We start from the raw sequence: 20,203 nt of genomic DNA on the forward strand, positions 1-20,203 counted from the left end.
AGACTCTTAAAAACCAAGAACAAACTGAGGGTTGATGGGGGGTGGGAGGGAGGAGAGGGTAGGTGATGGGCATTGAAGGGAGCATCTTTTGGGATGAGCACTGGGTGTTGTATGGAAACTAATTTGACAATAAATTTCATATAATAAAAAAAAATTAAATAAAATAACTATTTGAAGAAATTGCTGACTTAGTATTAAAACCACATGATGAAAATATCTAGGACCTCCAGGACAATGAACAGACTTCTGATAACTAATCTTTATTTGGCTATAAACACAGAAATTTGTGTCATTCTGAAAATTTCTGTTTTATGTGATTATTTTAATGTTCTTGACATAACCAGATATTTTTACAAATTGAAAAAAAGTCATATTTTCTTTTTTTTTTTTTTAAGTCATATTTTCCACTGGGATGCCAATTCAAGTCTTCTGAGAACTCTCTGCCTCAGGACTTTACAAAGTCATTTTTCTAATTAAACGATTTAATAACGCCTTAATTTATTTACCAGAGCCATCAATGTTTTTTAACTTCAAATACTCACCAAAAAACTAGCATTTCCAAACAATTACATTTTGTCACAGTAAAGAACAGCACTGTACAAAGATAAACAAAATAACATTGTTTTGCTTTTCCTCTAAAGAGCTGTATCTTTCAGAGCATACAGTTTTTGTCAGTGTGAGTAAAAGTGATTGTTTTCAGAATAAGCAGCTGGCGGGTAATCAACCGTTGTTACTAGCACTCTGGATATTTCACATATCCAAATACTAATTCTGAGTACAGGTTTTGCTGCATTTCTTTAGAGCAAGACAAATTTAAAGGCTCGGATGTGCTTCTCTCAACAGAAGACAAAAAATTAAAACAGTGCTCTCTTTAATTTAGAATGTGACAAATAATGTAATTTGCTACCTTCCAAAAATTGTTAACTGCATTTCTGCATTCTTATCGGCTATCTCTGAGTCACAAAGCAATGGGGATCGTTTGTATAGAAAAAAACCTTTTTTTTTTTAATTGTAGTTTTGTTCTTTTAATTGTAATTTTTTTTTAATTTTTAATTCACTTTATCATTGACTTCTAAGGAAGAAGTAAATCTAGGTTTCTTATAGTACAATACTCATCTTCAAAAAAAATGTGAAGCATTCCAAAACGTAAACCCTAGTGTACCCACAGTACCAAGATTACCACCACCACAATTACTAAAAGATCCTGATGAAATTTTACTTCTTCTTTCACTTCTGCTATCTACAATAGAAAGGGTTCCTCCGAGGAAAGCTTTGTAAGATATAGCTCATTCTCATTTGTCTGTGATAATCTGGGTATCATTTCTGATAAGTGGCGTGACAAAAAATATAACCTTGCAGCTACTATCAATTCCAGCATTCTGTATGGGGCTGAATTAAGCACTTCCAGTACTTGGTTCCAGAATGCTACATCAGGAATAAGGAGGTGAGTTATTTTTCTATTTTCTTAAGTCAATGTATTCATACAAAATTGTGGATATATATGAATGAACCCCTATTTTATACAAAGAGCTATTTATTTTCAATTCAGAAAAGTACTAGAACATACATTCTAAGTGTAGGCTCTATAACATACCTAATAAAAAATGATATATAACCATCAATTGGGAAGCCTAGAAAATACAGGCAAAGATTTTTGATCAGAAGATTATAGCTAATAGAGCTAATAGCCTATCAACCAATGACCACCCTTAGAAAGGAAATGCTCTTTGGGATGACATTCCAGTTATTTTTCCAGTAAGTGTGATGGCTTTATCCTTATCTATTTAACACTACCTTGACAGGTGATGCATATTTCTTATGAAACTTATATTTTATACATTACATGCTGGCATGACTAAACTGTCCTTTATAAACCATATTAGAAGTTTCACAATCAACTGTCACTGAATTACTGCATCACAGTGTAACTTATCAGCTAATAATTTAGTTTCTGAAAGGTCAGTGTGATGTTTAGTTTTATGTGTCAACTAGATGGGGCTAAGACTTGCCAGAGAGCTGGTAAAACAGTATTTTGGAGTATGTCTGTGCAGGGGTTTCTGAAAGAGATTAGCGTTTGATTCAGTAGACTAAGTAAAAAAAGATCCACCACTCTTATCAACGTGTGTGGGCATTATCCAATTTGTTGAGTGCCCAAACAGATGAAAAGGTAAAGGGAAGGCAAATCCTCTCTCTCTTCCTGATATCCACCTTCTCCAGCCCTCAGACATCAGAGCTCTTGGTTCTTGGACCTTTTGATTCCAGGACTTTACACCATTGGCTCCCTTGGTTCTGAGGCCTTGGGACTCACACTGAATTATACCACTGGTTGTCCTAGTTCTCCAGCTTGCAAACAGCAAGCTGTGAAAAACTTCGAGGCCTAATACAGTTAGCATCTTTGACATCTTTATCCTTATTCTGTTTTACACCAATGGTAAAAAGTGTAAAACATCAATGGCTAATTCCTGTTGCTTATTTACTCTGTGCAAGGCACTAACTGATAAGCATTTCACATTGATTATTTCATTTGATCTTCATAACAATCCTATGATGTAGGGAACATTATAATTCCTATTTTACAGATAAAGAAATTGAGGCACACAGAAGTAAAACAGTTGCCCAAGATCACACCACTAATGAGCAATAAAAAATAGCATCCAGGTCAGATGGGCTGGAGACGCTTCTGGAAGTAATAGCACAATGGCTGCCCAAGAAGAATTCCAAGTCCAGTCCAAACTTGAATTGGCTGGCGATGGTGGCAAAGGAAAAATGATGTTCGTGAAACATCACCTGATGGGCGAATGTGAGCAGTACATAGCCACCTTGGGTGTTGAGGTCCATCCCCTCGTGTTCCATACCAACAGAGGACCTATTAAGTTCAAGGTATGGGATATGTCTAGTCAGGAGAAATTTGGTAGGCTGAGAGATGGCTATTACATCCAACCTCGGTGTGCCATCACAATGTCGGATGTAACATCAAGGGTTACTTACAAGAATGTGCCTAACTGGCATAGAGGTCTGGTACGAGTATGTGTAAACATCCGCATTGTGCTATGTGGCAACAAAGTGGACATTATGGACAGGAAAGTTAAGGCAAAATCTATTGTCTTCCACTGAAAGAAGAACCTTCAGCACTGTGACATTTCTGCCAAAAGGTAACTACAACTTTGAAAAGCCCTTCCTCTGGGTTTCTGGAAAACTAATCAGAGACCCTAACTTGGAGTTTGTCAAACTTCTCTCCCAGGTGAGGATGATGACGTATGAGAAAGTGCAGCTGGACCCCAGCATCGGCAGTCTGGTTTCATAGGCACCTGCCCTGTAACGTCAGTGGTGCAGGGTGTTGCCACTTTATTGTACAGCTGAGCAGAACATATGCTTCATCTCTGGGATGCTGAAGGAAATGAATGCTTCGGAGTGAATGCGGCAGTTTAAAAAACACCTTCATATTTTGAACCTGCATATTTATCTGTTTTGGAATGCAGTTGTTTCCTGAATTTCAAATAAAAGACTGCTGTAGTCACATCACAGTATCCAGTGGTGAAATCTCATTTGTCACTGTCATTCCCATTCCTTTTTGTTTAAAATCAGAATAAAGTTATTTCAAATGAGAAAAAAAGGGGGGGGGTGTATTCAAATGTATGCAGTCTGTTTCCAGACTTTAATTAAAATCAATGTGTCTATCCTGTAAACTGAGGTCTCATATTTTTGTTGTTGTTGTTAAGTTTATTTATTTATTTATTTGGGGAGGGAGAGAGAGACAGAAAAAGAGAGGGAGAGAGAGAATCCCAAGCTGGTTCCACACTGTGAGCACAGAGCCCAATGTGGGGTCGGATTCACGAATCTTGAGATCATAACCTGAGCCAAAGTCAGACACACTTAACTGTGTGTCTTAACACCCAGGCACCCTCGAGGCCTCATATTTTTCATAACTAAGACAAGACAGAAACCATTAGGAACAACATGAATAAGGAGTCATTAGCTTTAAATGGCTATAATAAATACTCTGTTGTTTATTTGTGAAGAAAAGATAAGAGAGTTAAAAAAAAAACTTGTACAATAAACTAGGACCTTATTCATTAAAACTATGTCTACATGGTGAGGTATAATGAAAAAATTTTTAATACTTTTCTAAGATGAGAATCAATTTAAACATTTTTACATGTACGTGTTTTTTAAAAATGCATTATACACCTAAGCAGAAGCCTTACCACTACACTACACAGTTTAACAAAACTTTATTGCTCATCTACTATGCACTCCGATACAAATTAGGTAACTATACGTGAACTCTAAACACGGTAAGCTCACATAAATGAAATATATATAATAAAAAATAATAATGTGAATAAAGAGTAAGGGAGCTATTTACAAAGTGGAAGAGTGGCACATTGGGCTGGAATGATTCATTCTGCCAGAGAGGGCACAAAGAAAAGTAAGCCTTCCAGGAAAGATAACATCCTCAGCTAGCACTTAAACATCATCTTGGCCAGAGATCTTGAACAGAGAAAATAGTACGTATAATTAGGCACAAAGGTGTAGTTAGCATTGTATGACAAGTCAAGAGACTTCAAGGAGGTGGTATGGTTGCAGAATAAAATTCAAGGCAGGAAGCAGGAAGAGAGGAGCTGAAATCCAGCTAATCCTAAAACTCCATTAGCAGCATTCAGACTCATGATGAGGATCTGCTAAAGGGGCAAGAGGACTAATAACTCTACCACATATGCATCCCTGAGTTGTGTTTCTACCATCAAAAATAAACATTCAATGACAGTATTTTCCTAAATTTTGCAGTGAACCACTTCCCATCCCGAACTAAAAATTTTCTTAAAAAAAAAAAAAAAGTATTATAGTTTCTAGTTAATAAAGACTGGACTGAACCAAAAATTACATAGCATAATAATGCAAAAACCTTAGAATCAGCAAATTTTGGTTTACTTTTAATTTACTGGCAAGAAATTAATGAAATATTACAATAATATTTCCTTTTTGTTGGAACAGTCTGCAATTATTACGATTTAGTTCTGGGTCAAATCTTAAAATGGCTTAAATTCAAACTATTATAAAAAAAAGATATAACTCTGAAGAGCAAGAAATCATTTGACTTCGACTCTAATTTACTTCGCATCTAAAGACAAGAGTTTCGGTTTGGAACCGATATACAGTAGTAACAACACCTATCATTTCCAATGTGCTCTACATTTCCAAACCCTTCTGGAGTTATTATTTTATTCCTTTAATAAGTTTATTATAGAGGTGTCATTTCTTTCATGAAATGCAAGAAGCAGAGACAAAATTCAGGCACATCAGGAGTCTGTTCCCGCTGAATAAATCATCTAAGATCAAGCTATGTCAAATACATGAAGTAATATCCCATGTCTATTCTCTAAGATACACGCAAGAAACTACATGACACTCAGGTCTGAGGTAGATCAGTAAAAGTAACATCAAGGCTTATTTTATACAGGCCTCAATGTGTTTCTTTTGCCAAGGCCATACCAAACCAGATTTGTAAAGACAGTATTAAAAGCATTAAAAAACCACACCTTTAGAGCAGCACTGACGATAGTGAGGGATGTCCTATGGCAAACTTTGTTTTACTTATCTGACTTAACCCGCTCCAGGGAGACAAACTGCGTACAGGTGATGGAATCAGCTTGTTACAGAAGAGAAAGCCCGATGTCAACATAAATATAAATATACATGTAATATTGATAATGGAAGAGTAAAGGCATAAAACTGAAGGTTAACGTTTCCATTCCTAGATTAGATCAAGCAAGATTCCACTATTAAGCCACAGTTCAAGATTCCCAACTTCTACCTGCAAACTCTTAGAACCAATAACAATCACTTTTATCCTAGTCAATTTTGTTTACAACCTTATTAAAACTGTGAATCGTGAAACCAACGCTGTCTCCCTCTCTGTACTGGCTGTTAAAAGCTTAAAGGTCAATTCTGTAGTAGATGAATGAGACTTAACCTGCTACTCTCTTGCTTGCCTTCACCAACTTCACCTTCGTTTTGCTTTTGTCCTCACTTTTTTTAAGCTGGATGACTTGTGTCAACTCTCTTAAAGCCTTTCTGAAACAAGGGAGAATTCAAGGTAGATAAACTAAAAAAACAGTAACAAAAAAATGAAAAAAGCAAACATTACCTTTACATCAAAATTACAATCAAGTCTTCTAATTAACACGATGAAAGTGCCAGATGAATTATCTTTTAATGGTGGAGGCACTATGGGTTCACAGGCATTCTCTGGTTTTGAATTAATCAAAAAACCCTGTAAAAGAATTGGCAAGAAGTTTTTTCTTTGTTAAACTCAAGAATTAAATACAACTTAACTTCTACAAATATCTTTTAAATATGTTTCATGTATTTTGCATTATGCTAGATGAGTTATCTGGGAGCTGTGACAATTCCTACCCTCCAAATATTCACAATCCAAGGACTTCTAAAGCAGTATTTGATTTCATAAGCATTTAGTTTTTTAAAGTAAGTTCCATTTCTACTATTAAAGTTCTCTTTTTGATCACACATAAGCCTATCACCCCAAAGACCACCCCAAAGATAACCACTGTTATCATGTTGGTGTATTTTCCAATGATGACTGACATTTCTAAACCAAGTAAATACTTTTTTAAAATTAACTTTTACACTTCCTTCATGTTATCAAGCAATGAAAATGCACAGCATTTCTGGGAATTTTGTTCTATAGAAATACTAGCCTGAGTATATAAAGGTGTATGTAGAAAGATGCTCCATGCTATGCCGTGTTTAACAGTAAAAGCTGGAAATCATGTACGTCAATAAGGTAGCCATTTAAAAACATATATACAATAGAAAAATAATGCAGCCATTAAAAAGAATGAGGTAAATCTATGCACACTAAATTGAGAAGGTATCCACAAGATAACTATTAATTTAAAAAGAAAAGAGCAAGTTGCTTTCCCAGAAATACAGGATGGTTTGACATCAGAAAATAACATGAAATGTTACATTAACAGATTAGAACATAAAAATCAAATGGCTATCTCAACGGATGTAATAACTGAATAAACACATAAACAGATAACAGAATTCAATGAATTTATAAAAAAGTAAGCAATTAAAGCTATGACACAGTTTCTTTAACAATAGTCCAAATGGTATGTGAAGGGCTCACACCAACCACCTATTCCACAGGACATGGCAATTTCTCCGGCTGAAAGTTGCGTGGACTGGCTTGTAAAGGGGAATGTTTTTGCAAATGTTTCAGGAATAAAATGCAGCATACCTTCATTTATTCATAAAATAGTTTGCCTTCTGGATTCCATAGAACACTTGGTTTTTACTTTGCAGGGAAATAGAACTGCGGTTATCCTTCTAGCAATGAGTATTTGCTTCAATCATGTTAAATTTACACCCTGCTGCTTTTCTGTGCCTGTCTGCACAAACAGTAACTTCTTGCTTTGATGAAAAAATCACATAATGCAATTCTTTTCAAGACACTTAGAACAGCAATTAAACTCAACCCATGTAGTACGAGCAAGGCATATAACTCAACGAAAGTGAAGACAGTATGAACAGTTAAGGCCAAATTTCCTGTGTCTGGTGATGTCAATTCCATCATGATTGCCACCTAGTGGATAGCAATTGAAAGACACATTCCAATTTCAGAGATGCTAAAACAAGGGGTTAATAAAATAAATGCATCTTAGAATCAATGCATTTATGGTAAGTACAGATACACACAAAAAAAGATCTACAAGTGAAACTAGAAAAGGGTTTTTGTTTTTTATAACTTCTATATTGTTATATCTGTTATGACAAATGTATTATTTTTAAACATAAGAAAATTTATAAAAATCAAATACACATGAGCCAAATGCCCAAAAAACAATCTAGTTGCATTAACAGAAAATTGAGTAAAGCCTTAAAAAATAGGTTTTTTCCTTAAATTATTAAACATTATCTTTCCTGTGGACTATGCTAAAAGAATAACTTGCTATTAATTCCTATTCTTCCCTGAGATATGAGTCACTTAAAACTAAACGCAAACTTAGTTTGTATCATCCACAAAGTATACAAGGTAGTATAATGGGCTTTGTCAATTGATTTGGCACAACTCTCTAGGCTCTTGGATAAGAATATCAAACAAGGTGCTGCTTTAAGCCAGGTCCACATGCCTAGTGTCACCTCCCTGGGCCAATCTTTTCTTATTAAAAAGATGCTTGCAGGGTACCTAGGTGGTTCAGACCGTTAAGCATCCAAGTTCAGCTCAGGTCATGATCTCACAGTTCATGGGTTCAAGCCCTGCATCAGGCTCTGTGCTGACAGCTCATAGCCTGGAGCCTTCTTCGGATTCTGTGTCTTCTCTCCGCCCCTCCCCTGCTTGTGCTCACTCTTTCTCTGTCTCAAATATAAATAAACGTTAAAATAAAAGGGGAGGGGGCGCCTGGGTGGCTCAGTCAGTTAAGCCTCCAAGTTTGGCTCAGGTCATGATCTCGCGGTCTGTGAGTTCAAGCCCTGCATGAGGCTCTCTGCTGACAGCTCAGAGCCTGCAGCCTAATTCAGTCTCTCTGCCCCTCCCCCACTCATGCTCTGTCACTCTCTGTCAAAAATAAACTTTAAAAAAAAAAACAAAAACCGATGCTTGCTCTGTAATTAAAGATCCTCCTCATTTCTACCTTCTGACAGTGGCACTTTATGCCAATATGTAGGATATTCAAGAAAACTACCAGTGCCTACAAGACTTAGGAACTAGATGTCCATCTATTCTCTCTTTGTTGTAATTGCCTGATGTTTAAACAATGCTGGACAAAAATTGTGCATGCAGACTGGCACCTCAGTATCATCAAATGTATAATGCAGTAGGCTCACTACATATAAATATGCTGATTTCTTTTGAAATCTTTTATGACTATACATAAAGCAAAGTGCACCAAATATAATTTTCCAGTTTGATGAATTTTCACTAACTGAACACACATGTATCCGGAAATAGAACTCCGAAAGTTCCCTTCATCCTCCCTGCCAGTCACTAGTCCTCAAACCCCATTCCTAATGTCACCACATAGTCGTCTAACAGCTTGATTTTTTGCCTAATTTTATACTGGAGATAAACAGAACCATACAGTATAGTAAGTGGTCTTTTAGACTCCTTTCTCTCAATGCTGTACTTGTGAGAGTCATCCCTACTGCTGAGCAACCACACTGTTGAGACACTTGGCAGATCTTTCGCTGCCATTTCTATACAATGTTACATTGTGTGACGATGCCAACATCTATTCTACTGCTGATGAGCATTCGGGGAATTTCCAGTTAGGAACTGTTACAAACATTCCACGGACACTAACACAGGTGCATATCTGTTAAGTATGTACATAAAAGTAGAACCATAGGCTATCAAGCTGGATCAGAGCATATCAAGCTTTGGTAAATCCTGCCAAGCAGTTTTCCAAAGTAGTTTGGGTTACCACTTTTTAACTAGAATATTCAAAATCATCTAAACATAAAAATTATACCGAATGTAATTTTGCTTGAATGCTTCAGGAGGTATTTAGAACTACAGTATTTCAGGATAAAAATTATGAAAACATCACTTTTGTTGATAAATTATACTGATTAATAAAATCATAGAGAATTTGATAAAGTGGTTTTGTTTAAAAGATTGCGTCAGGCTGAAAAGAGCCTTAACTTTCCTTCCCTTCAGCTTGCACTGATGTTAAGCTACATAAATAGTAAAATTAAGAAGAGCATATGTAGTTATAATGTCAACAGAAATGTTGAAAGCAAGGCAGCAGTACATCCTTCTCTTTGCAAGAGTAAAAAATAAAAGAAGGAGAAAGTCAGAGAAGGGTGAGTTGTTTTGTTAGTATCTGAAGTTGTAAATTAACTAATTAATTGCAGTAACAGCAAGCAGTTAACATTTGTTGAGCCTTAGCACTCAACACTGTGTCAGGCACTATGCCCTTTCAGTATTCTAAATCAGTTAATCTATGCAATGACCCAAGGAGGTAGCTACTATTATTATTATTATCCTTATTTTAAAGATGAGGAAACTAAGTCTCAAAAAGGTTAGGTAACTTGCTCAAGGTTACATAGCAGGCATGCAGTCCCAGAAAGTTCTCAACCACTAAGCTATACTCCTCCCGTAAAAAGTCAAAACAAACCAGAACAAAACAACCTCGACTAGGTGAAAAACAAAATGGGCAACAAAAAGAAGAATGAACATTTACCAAAATGAACAAGCCAAAATGTTAGTATAAAAGGCAATTAAGGCTGATTCCAAAATCTGATGTAAATACTTTAAACAGCGAAGATGTCAGGGGTGCCTAGGTGGCTCCGTTAGTTGAGCGTCCGACATCGGCTCAGGTCATGATCTCACGGCTCATGGGTTCAAGCCCCACATCAGGTTCTGTGCTGACAGCTCAGAGCCTGAAACCTGCTTCAGATTCTGTGTCTCCCCCTCTCTCTGCCCTTTCCCTACTCAAGCTCTGTCTCTCTCTGTCTCTCAAAGGTAAGTAAACATTGAAAAAAAAATTTTTGAAACAACACAGATGTCAAAGGAAACTGCCATAATTTTGACATTCAAACATAGACCAGAGTTACACCGATCAGACTTTATTAGCTAATGTTTTCCTAATGTGAGTGAGAGAGATGGATTTATTCCTATCAACAACTTTCAACAATGTTAAAAATATCCACTGTTCTTTTCTCTAATTCTATATTAGATCATTCTTCCAAAATTTATCCATAATTTTCACATATAGGATACATTTAATGTCTTTGTCACAAACGGTTAGAGATTATGCTCTTCTTATATAGTAAAATATCCTTTAACCACTACTCTTATCATATTACTTTAAATTCCTTTAACACTACTCTGAATACAGTGGTCACATTTCATTGTAAATAAGAGGATGGATAAGACTGAGTCCCTACCCAAGTAATTAATATCTGGAAAGAACTAACAGATCCAATAAGAAGAAACAGAATATAAACAACATACAGTATAACTGCATAGAACAGAGAAAGCCATTCTAACTATGGGAGGCAGTAGCAGAAAAAGTGGCATTTGACTTGGTTCTTAAACTTTAATTTGAGGTCAAACACTGAATATACTACTATATGCAGAAGGTATATAGTAGGGTCTTAGTGGAAAAACCAGTGAAATCTTAAAGAAGTCGGTACTTTATTTAATATATTGTAAAAATATTAATTTCTTAGATTTGATAAATGTACCACAGTTATATAAAACGTTAACATTAAAAGAAACTGAGTAAACAGTATATGAGAACTCTCTGTACTATTTTTCTATAATAGTTTTTCTATATAGCCTTTCTATAAGCCTAAATGTATTTTAAAAATTTGTTTTGAATAAATCAAACATATCAACAACAGTAACAACAAGAAAGTAACAACAGGAACTACCACTCTTCAGCCTGTTCTAGACAGTACATTTCCAGTGATGCACTGTAATTGATGTATTGATGTTTCTGGCAAACAAATCAGTTTTGTCAACAAATTTTTGACATATGTTGCTACTAAGCTATTTTTCTCCTCTTTTCAGCATGTTTCTTTTAAGACTCCAGGGCGAAACATTAGTATTTTAACCATTCCAAGCTTCATGCCATTTGCAAATTCGATAGCCATACCTTCCATGTCTTTCTGCACATCATTGAGGAAAGCACTGAATAAGACAGAAATTTGAGGGTTATATACTAATTAAAAGTTAATCCCTTAACTGAATTATAAGAAAAGGTTTAAAAACCTCACAAATTAAGTATTACATTTGTAGCATTTTTCAAATCAGTACCTGAATATCTTTCATCTCAAAGTTACATCTCATATACTGTTAGAATCCTCCCCAATAGCTTTTTTTGGTTATATATTTTACCAGTGAGTTAGATTTTAGACCTTAATATCTGACTAAAAGATGTCACAAAAATAAAATAAGCCCATAAATAACTGAAAACATTAAAAAATACTTAAAAATGCTATCAGCAAATACTATTTAGACCAACTATATAATTTTTAACACATTATTTCCGAAAAAGTTCAAAAGCTTTGGTAACAAAATTTGGCTCATGTTAATATTCTAGGACTGTCAAAGCTTAAAAAATAAAAAAAGTCCCAGACTACTATATATGTTTATTAATTGCACTGAGATTAAGAATAAGGAAAAAAGGCATAAAGATTTATACAATGTCAATATGCAATTATAAAATCACCCATCTTGATAATGTACTCCAATAAGAATTTTTGAGTGATTTGTTTAGATTTGATAATTAGCATTCACTAACTACCTAGTAGATGCTAAGATGAACTTCCATTTCCCAGCCATGACAGAATAACAGGGGCTAGTTTTATCCTCTTGCTTTAAATAACTAGCAAATTAAACAAAAGGTGTGAAATATCATCTTTCAAAGAATGGACCACAGCACAAGACAGCAACTGCTGAGAAGAAAGAAATAAATGCAATGAGCCCTACAAACAGCTCAACTCAGTATCTAGAGATTCTAGGCCTCAGAATAGGGCAGGGGAACCCAACAGTTGAGTGGTCTCAATGAGTTGAGGAAACAGAGCTCAGGGGTTGGAGTGGCAAAGGCAGCTAAAGTTTTGTGAAGCACCATACTGGGAATAAGGGAGGGCTCCAGATACATGCAGAGATGTCCACTCAAGTCCTTGGATGAGTAGTAATCTGCATTTGTGTGGGAGGAAGCTACCAAAACTGAGAAAGAAAGGAGTAAACAGAACAATCCCTGGAGCCCACACAGAGCTGGGAAGAACTGTATTCTTATCAGCTGCAGAGGAAAATCTTCCTAATACAGAGCACCAAATAGAGTCCTCAGAAGACTGTTGCCTCAGAAATGGGCCAAATTGGCCCTAAACATTTGAAATGAATGAAAATAAAAACACAATTTACGAAAATTTGTTGGACACAACTAACATAGTACTTAGAGGGAACTTCAAATATTTGTATTAAAAAAGAGTAAAGGTCTCAAATCAATGGCCTTAACATTCATCTAAAGAAACGAGGAGAAAAAAAAAAAGCCAATGAAACCCAATATAAGAGAAAGAAAGAAACAATAAATAGCCACTTTCCTTACACTGATCCTATGTATTACTATAGACAAGTGGACAAACTTAAAGAAGCTGAATAACTTGCCCAGTGATAGAACCATAATTTGAAGCCCAATAATGCTGACCCCAAAGCCAATGTCCTTCCTATCTTAGCACAGTATTCATCTTCACAGACAGGAGGATTAAACCAGGACTACATTCCAGTTTTCCCTATTCTCAGCCTAGCACTCAAATAATTTTGCCATTGTGCTAATATAATCATCACTTGTACGGCAAAAGTTCACAAGTGCTTATTAAAAGGATTAGCATTCTAAATCACCTTTTTTCTTCTTCTTGTACCTTTCTATTTTCCCACCTATCCCCAAATCTTTCATTGTATTATGTTAAAATTTGATAAGTGGCTTACCAGACAACTGGTTTTTCAAGTTATTTGCTGCTGTTGAAGCTAACTATCATAACTGATGTGAAGTCCTAGAGGATAGCTTTACGCTCACAAAGGCATTATCATCCCTGTTTTAGAGAAGAAACAACTTAAGCTTCAAAGAAGACAACACACCTAAGAATCAGCTGCTAACTCATGGTGCTATGAGTCAAACTGATTCAAATAATGTATCCTTTCTTCAAGAACACATTGTCTTTCAAATTTAATATAAACACAAAATGATTTCCGTAAGATTGGTGAGACTAAAGATTATTCTTTAATGCTATTTCTGGTTTTTGTTTGGTTTTGTTTTTTAAGTAGGCTCCACACACAGCACTTGAACTGGGCTTGAACTCACAACCTTCAGATCAAGACCTGAGCTGAGAACAAGAGTCAGATACTTAACAGGCTAAGCCACCCAGGCGCCCCATTTCCATTTTTTAAATTAATTTTTTTTACTTTAATTCCCGTAAAGTTAACATACAGTGTTAGTTTCAGGTGTACGATATAGTGATTCAACAATTCTACACATTACTCAATGCTCATCGTGTTAAGTTAGTCTTCAAAACCCATCATCTATTCCACCCATCCCCCCACCCACCTCCCCTCTGGTAACCCTCAGTTCGTTCTCTATAGTTAAGAGTCTGTTCCTTGGTTTGTCTCTCTCTCTCTTTTTTTCCCTTGATTGTTTTAGTTCTTAAATTCCACATGAGGGAAATCAGATGGTATTTGTCTTTCTCTGACTTATTTTTGCTTAGCATTATACTGTAGCGTCATCCATATTGTTGCAAATGGCAAGATTTCAATCTTTTTATGGCTGAATAATATTCCTTTGTATATACATACCACATCTTCTTTATCCATTCATCTATGGATGGACACTTCGGTTGCTGCCATAGTTTGGCTACTGTAAATAATGCTACAATAAACATAGAGGGTACATGTATCCTTTTGAATTACTATTTTTGTATTTGGGAAGTAAATTACTAGAAGTAATGTGATTACTGGATCATAGTTCTATTTTTATTACTTCTGTTATTATTATGATAATATTTGTACTAAACAAATATACTTGGAAAGAGAAAAACTCACAACTTAGAATGAATTACAAGGTGTCAAGAAGGAAATTGGAAGCATCCAATACCAAAGATAGTCCTATTTGTATAGAATCAGTCAGTAAAATGTTTACTTTATTTCAATACATTTATCCTAACATATAATAATTATTTATTTTAAGAAAACATTTCTTGCTTTATACAAGGATTCATTTTCAGATTCCATTACAAAGCAAATTCTCTTAGCATGTGCAGTATTATTATATCATTATGCCAAAAGTTACAAGCAAAATATGCTTGCTTTGGGAGAGGAAAGATTAGGGAATAGTGGTCAGGCCAAACCTATATAGTGAATAAAAAGAAAGGAAGAATCATGAGCAGTAGTGAGTTCCAGTTATGCTCCCTGTGATGCCAGGTCACTGTTGACAGTTTTGCATCTCTGATCCATACAAAGTACTAAATATGAACAATACTCCTAAATGAGACATATAAAATAAGATGAGCTAGTCATCAAGGTGTGAGGGTGAGCACAAGAGGTTGGTTAATCTCCTATATACTTCCTACTGTCAGATAGCAAAGTAAATCCTGAAGTTGGGAGTTTTTAATCCTCAAGTTTTTTTTTTCCACAGAGCTCCTGAGGGCAAGTAGAAAACAGATGGCAAAAATTACCCTAAAAACAGCAAACATCAAGCTACCAGATTCATAAATATGGCTTTTCATGCTCACTGAAGAACACTGTTGAACTGGCAAACTGCTCAATATATTTACAGACAGGGGCGCCTGGGTGGCTCAGTCGGTTGAGCGTCCGACTTCAGCTCAGGTCATGATCTCACGGTTCAGCTCAGGTCATGATCTCACGGTTCGTGAGTTCGAGCCCCGTGTCAGGCTCTGGGCTGATGGCTCAGAGCCTGGAGCCTGCTTCCGATTCTGTGTCTCCCTCTCTCTGCCCCTCCCCCATTCATGCTCTGTCTCTCTCTGTCTCAAAAATAAATAAACATTAAAAAAAAAAAAAGAAGAAAAAGAAATATATTTACAGACATTTTGGTCATTTCCTACTTCATAATCTATTCCCAACAGGTCAACCTGAAGCATTAATTGTCATTTTAATTCTTTATTCTACTGATACACCGGTTCACTGAACAAATTTGCTGAATCCCTACTGTAATTCAGGAACTGTCAGAGAGAAAGATTCTGCCTTCAAGAAATTTACATTGTATGCCAGACACCATATTACAACAGAAATGAGCATGATAAAGTACTTGTTGTGAATACCTCTATGGTAACATTCTCCTTCCTGGTTTTACATCGATAAGCTTTTCAATTTTTAAATGCTGAATATAGCTTTTATACCTACTCATATTGGTAAAATTGCTCAGGGCTGAGAAAATACTGCCACAAAATTGCAATAATTTTCAATGCACATACTTCCTTAACATTTGATATAAAAATTGGATAATTACCAAGTATAAGATAAATCATATAAGTAAGTCTCAAAATAGAAAATCCTCTTAATAATCTGGGGCATCTGGGTGGCTCAGTCAGTTAAGTGACCAACTCTTGATTTTGGTTCAGGTCATGATCTCACAAATCCTGAGACTGAGTCCCACGTCAGGGTCTGTGCTGGTAGCATGAAGCCTATTTGGGATTGTCTCTTCCTCTCTCTCTGCCCCTCCCCTTGTGTGTGTGTGTGTGTGTGTGTGTGTGTGTGTGTGTGCGGCCACACACACGCACACGTATGCACTTTCTCAAAATAAATAAACAAACAAATAAATAAATAAATCCTCGTAATATTACCTTTCCAAAAGCAGAGGATATAGAAGAATGTTTTTACTATCAAAGAGATTATCTATTTCAAAAGACTAAGAGAATCTGTTCCTTCAAAATAGCTAGGTTAAGCCAAGAATGGTAGTTAGTAAGTTGATGAGAAATTTATGCTGAAGGAGAGCTGAGGTAAGAAAATCCAAAGTTTGTGGTATTTGAGGGGCCCCTGAGTGGCTCGGTCAGTTGAGTGTCCAACTTCAGCTCAGGTCATGATCTCACAGTTCATGGGTTCAAGCTCCACTTCGGGCGTGCTGCTGTCAGCACAGAGCCCACTTGAGATCCTCGACCTCCTCTCTCTCTGCCCTGCCCCACTCGTGCTCTCTCACAAGTAAATAAAAACATTATCAAAAAAGAAACAGTTTGTGGCTTCTGAGCCACAGCTCACTCCCCTGCCACTAGCTCAGTGAGATGGAAGCTCCACTCTGTGGCAAAGGTCACAAGGCTCCTTCTCCCCTCAGCATCCAGTTAAGGACTATGGTACCTCAGAAGGAGGGGAAGATCACCACCATTTCTCACCTCTCCAGCTCCAAATTGCAAAGGTTAAATTCCTGGTGAATGTGGCAAAGTACACAGGGCCAAGAACACTGGGGCCCTGGTCACCTTCCTCCTAACTCACCTGCAGGACAAAGGATCCATGCTGGGAGAGGCAAATAGAGTAGACCAGAGATAACTACCCACAACCAGCACACTGCACATAAAGCAGAGTGTCAATGAAAAATGAAAACATTAATTTTATGCTAGGCAATCATCTGGGAGATATAGCAATATTCGTAATAAAGGAATAAGCATAGGAAACCATAAGTGCACAAGCATTTCCTAGAGAAAAAACCAGTGAGACTGATGCATTTTGAATGGAGCCAATTCCCTATCAGTGGCTCAGAAAGTTTGCCCACTAAGAGAGGCAGTCTGTAAGAAAAAAGACCTCCAAAGCTCTTCCTAAGGAAACTCACTTTATTTGAAACAGAATGTGGCAAAGTTCATTTAAAAAATAATGAAGAAGTCAAAGAAGAACTAGCAGGGGAAATTAGAAAATGTCTGGAGACAAATGTAAATGAAAACACAACATACCAAAACTTAGGTGACGTAGCAAAAGCAGTGTCAGGAAAGAAATTTATAGCTGTAATTACTTACATTGAAAAATAAGAAATATTGCAAATCAACAACCTAACTTTATACCTGAAGAAACAAGAAGAACTAAAACCAGGGGCACCTGGGTGGCTCGGTCAGTTGAGCTCCGACTTCAGCTCAGGTCATGATCCTGCGGTTCGTGAGTTCGAGCCCCACATCAGACTTACTGCTGTCAGTGCAGAGCCCACTTCAGATCCTCTCCTCCTCTCTCTGCCCCTCCCCCGCATGCATGCCCTCTTTTTCTCAAAAATAAACATTAAAAAAAAAAAAGAACTAAACCCAGAGCTAGCAGGAAAAGGGAAATAATTACTAAAGCAGAATTAAAGTCAGAATTATTTAAAAAAAAATAGAGAAAATCAGTGACAGCTAGAGTTGATTCTTCAAAAAGTTCAACAAAAATGACAGCTCAACAGGACTCAAATAATGAAAATCACAAAACAAAGAACATTACTACCAGGGCACCTGGTGGGTAAATTGGTTAAAATCCCAATGATGTTTTTTGCAGAAATACAAAACTCCACCCTATAATGTATATGGAATCTCAAGAGACCTCTAATATTCAAAACAATATTGAAAAAGAACAAACTCAGAGCTCTCATACTTCCTGATTTTAAAACTTACTACAGAGCTACAGTAATCAAAACAGTCTGGGGCTGGCATAAACACAGACACATAAACACCAATGAAATAGCATAGATATCTCAGAAATAAGCCCTCACATATAAGTCAAATCACTTTGACACGAGTACCAAGACCACTGAACTGAGAAAAGATGGTTCTTTCAACAAATGGTGTTAGGAAAACTGGATATCCACACGCAAAAGAATAAAATTGTACCCTTATCTTATGCTAAATAAAAAATTAATTCAAAATGGATCAACGACCTAAATGTAAGAGCTAATATATAAAACTCTTATATGAAAACATAAGGGAAAAACATCATGACATTGGATTTGACAATGATGTCTTGGACATTAAAAGCACAGGCAACAAAAAATAGATGATTTGGATTTCATCAAAATGAAAAATTTTTGCATTAAAGAGCAAAAGACAAGAAAGACAACCCATGGAATGAGGGACAATATTTTTCAATCATACATGTAGTAATGTATTGACATTGAGAATATATAAAGAGATCCTAGAACTCAATAAAAACAAGTTAACCTGAATTAAAAATACAGGACTTGGACAATCATTTCTCTAAAGAAGATAAACAATGGCCAAAAAGCTCATGAAAAGATCCTCAGCATCTCTACTCATTAGGGAAATGAAAATCAAAACCATACTTCCTATCTGTTAGGATGACTGTAATCAAATAAAATAACAAATATGGACACAGATGTGAAGAAATTGGAACTCTTTGTGCACTGCTGTGGGAACTTAAAATGAAGGAGCATGAATTTCCCTCCTCACATTCACGTACAGAATATACAGCTACACGTGGAGCAACCCCCCCCCCCCCCGCAAGATATCTAGAAATTAGCTACATGATGCCTACACATCAAGCAACTAAGAAAATACTAACATAGTTAACAGGAAAGGCTGAGACATACCCTTGCTAGAAACCCCACCCTCAGTACAGTGCCATACAATCAAGAGGGAACATCTAATTCCCAGCTTCTCTCTGAAAAGCAAAGGTTTGGGACCACACATCTAGCACTCCGATTTTTAAGGCTGCCATCCAGGGGACTGGCCCCCAAATCACCTAGCTCTGAAAGCCAAGAGGGCTTGTGTCCATGAGTCCCACAGGCTGTAGCAAAGAAACAGTTTGTAGCGAATGCAGGTGCACCCAGCATGGCTATCATCTAGGGCTCAATACAGAGGGAGCAGGCAAAAACACCCATCTCCCAGTCTTTTCCTGGAAAAGGTTTGACTACATAATGTACAAGCTGCTCCCTGAGGATCTAACTTCTAATCAGCACACATCTAGTTACTGACTTCAATCATCCCCAAGGCCTAAAAAGCTGGTGGGCACTTCCAACTCCTTCTGGCTCACTCCAACAATAAAACCAAGTCTCCAGCTTCTCTCTAGAAGTGTGTCCACATGTCTAGCAACCCACCTCTTATGGCTGCCACATGAGGGACAGGCCATCAAATTGCCTAGCTTTGATAGCCAATAGGTCTTGGCATTCTCAAGTCCCATAGGACCATATTAAACAAAAAAAAAGCAGTTTTTAACAGGTGTGGAAGCCCTCACTATCTACTACTCCCCCCCCAGGGCTCAGTACAGAGGATGCAAGCAAAAATATCCAGCCCTGTCTTTACCCAGAAGGGCTATGACTACATACTCCACCAGCTGCTGCCTGAGGTACTGGCTTATAATCAGCCTGCATGTAGGAACTGACTGAGATCCTCCCAGATGCCTGACTGATCTGGTGAGCACATTCCCTGCTGTCTACCTGCAGCTCACTCAAAAAAACAAACAAACAAACAAACAAAAAAAAAAACCAAGCTTCCAGCTTCTCCCTGAAAGGAGCTGGTCCACACATCTAGCACTCCAACTGCTACAGTTGCCACCCAAGTTGACTTCCAAATCACCTAACTCTGGGATCTGATGCGGCTTGGTATTTCATGAGTACCCCAAAACATATAAAACTATGAAATGATTCCACTTGGGAACACAAGCATTTCCAGTGACTACTCCCTCTAGCTCACCACAGAGTAAGTAACCAAAAACCCCTACCTTCTAGTTTCTCCCTGACAGGGGCTAGACTGCATA

General features: G+C 36.8%; 1 protein-coding gene and 1 pseudogene across 5 annotated transcripts in view; one reads left to right on the forward strand and one right to left on the reverse strand.

Moving 5' to 3' along the window:
• The window catches only part of RNF13 (ring finger protein 13), a 157,044-nt gene that overhangs the window by 88,517 nt on the left and 48,324 nt on the right, over positions 1 to 20,203 (reverse strand). For 4 of the 5 annotated variants that reach the window (XM_015072516.3, XM_027061609.2, XM_015072515.3 and 1 more), the window contains one exon: positions 6,149 to 6,274. The exons of the other annotated variant lie outside the window; for it this stretch is intronic. In XM_015072516.3, coding sequence (XP_014928002.1) covers positions 6,149 to 6,274 — 126 coding nt within the window. Of the gene's footprint in view, positions 1 to 6,148; positions 6,275 to 20,203 lie in introns of those variants that run through there. 5 annotated transcript variants of the gene reach the window in all.
• On the forward strand, positions 2,698 to 3,613 carry LOC128315277 (GTP-binding nuclear protein Ran-like; annotated as a pseudogene).

The sequence above is a fragment of the Acinonyx jubatus genome, chromosome C2 (genome assembly GCF_027475565.1).
Source record: "Acinonyx jubatus isolate Ajub_Pintada_27869175 chromosome C2, VMU_Ajub_asm_v1.0, whole genome shotgun sequence".
In the NCBI taxonomy this organism is placed as follows: domain Eukaryota; kingdom Metazoa; phylum Chordata; class Mammalia; order Carnivora; family Felidae; genus Acinonyx; species Acinonyx jubatus.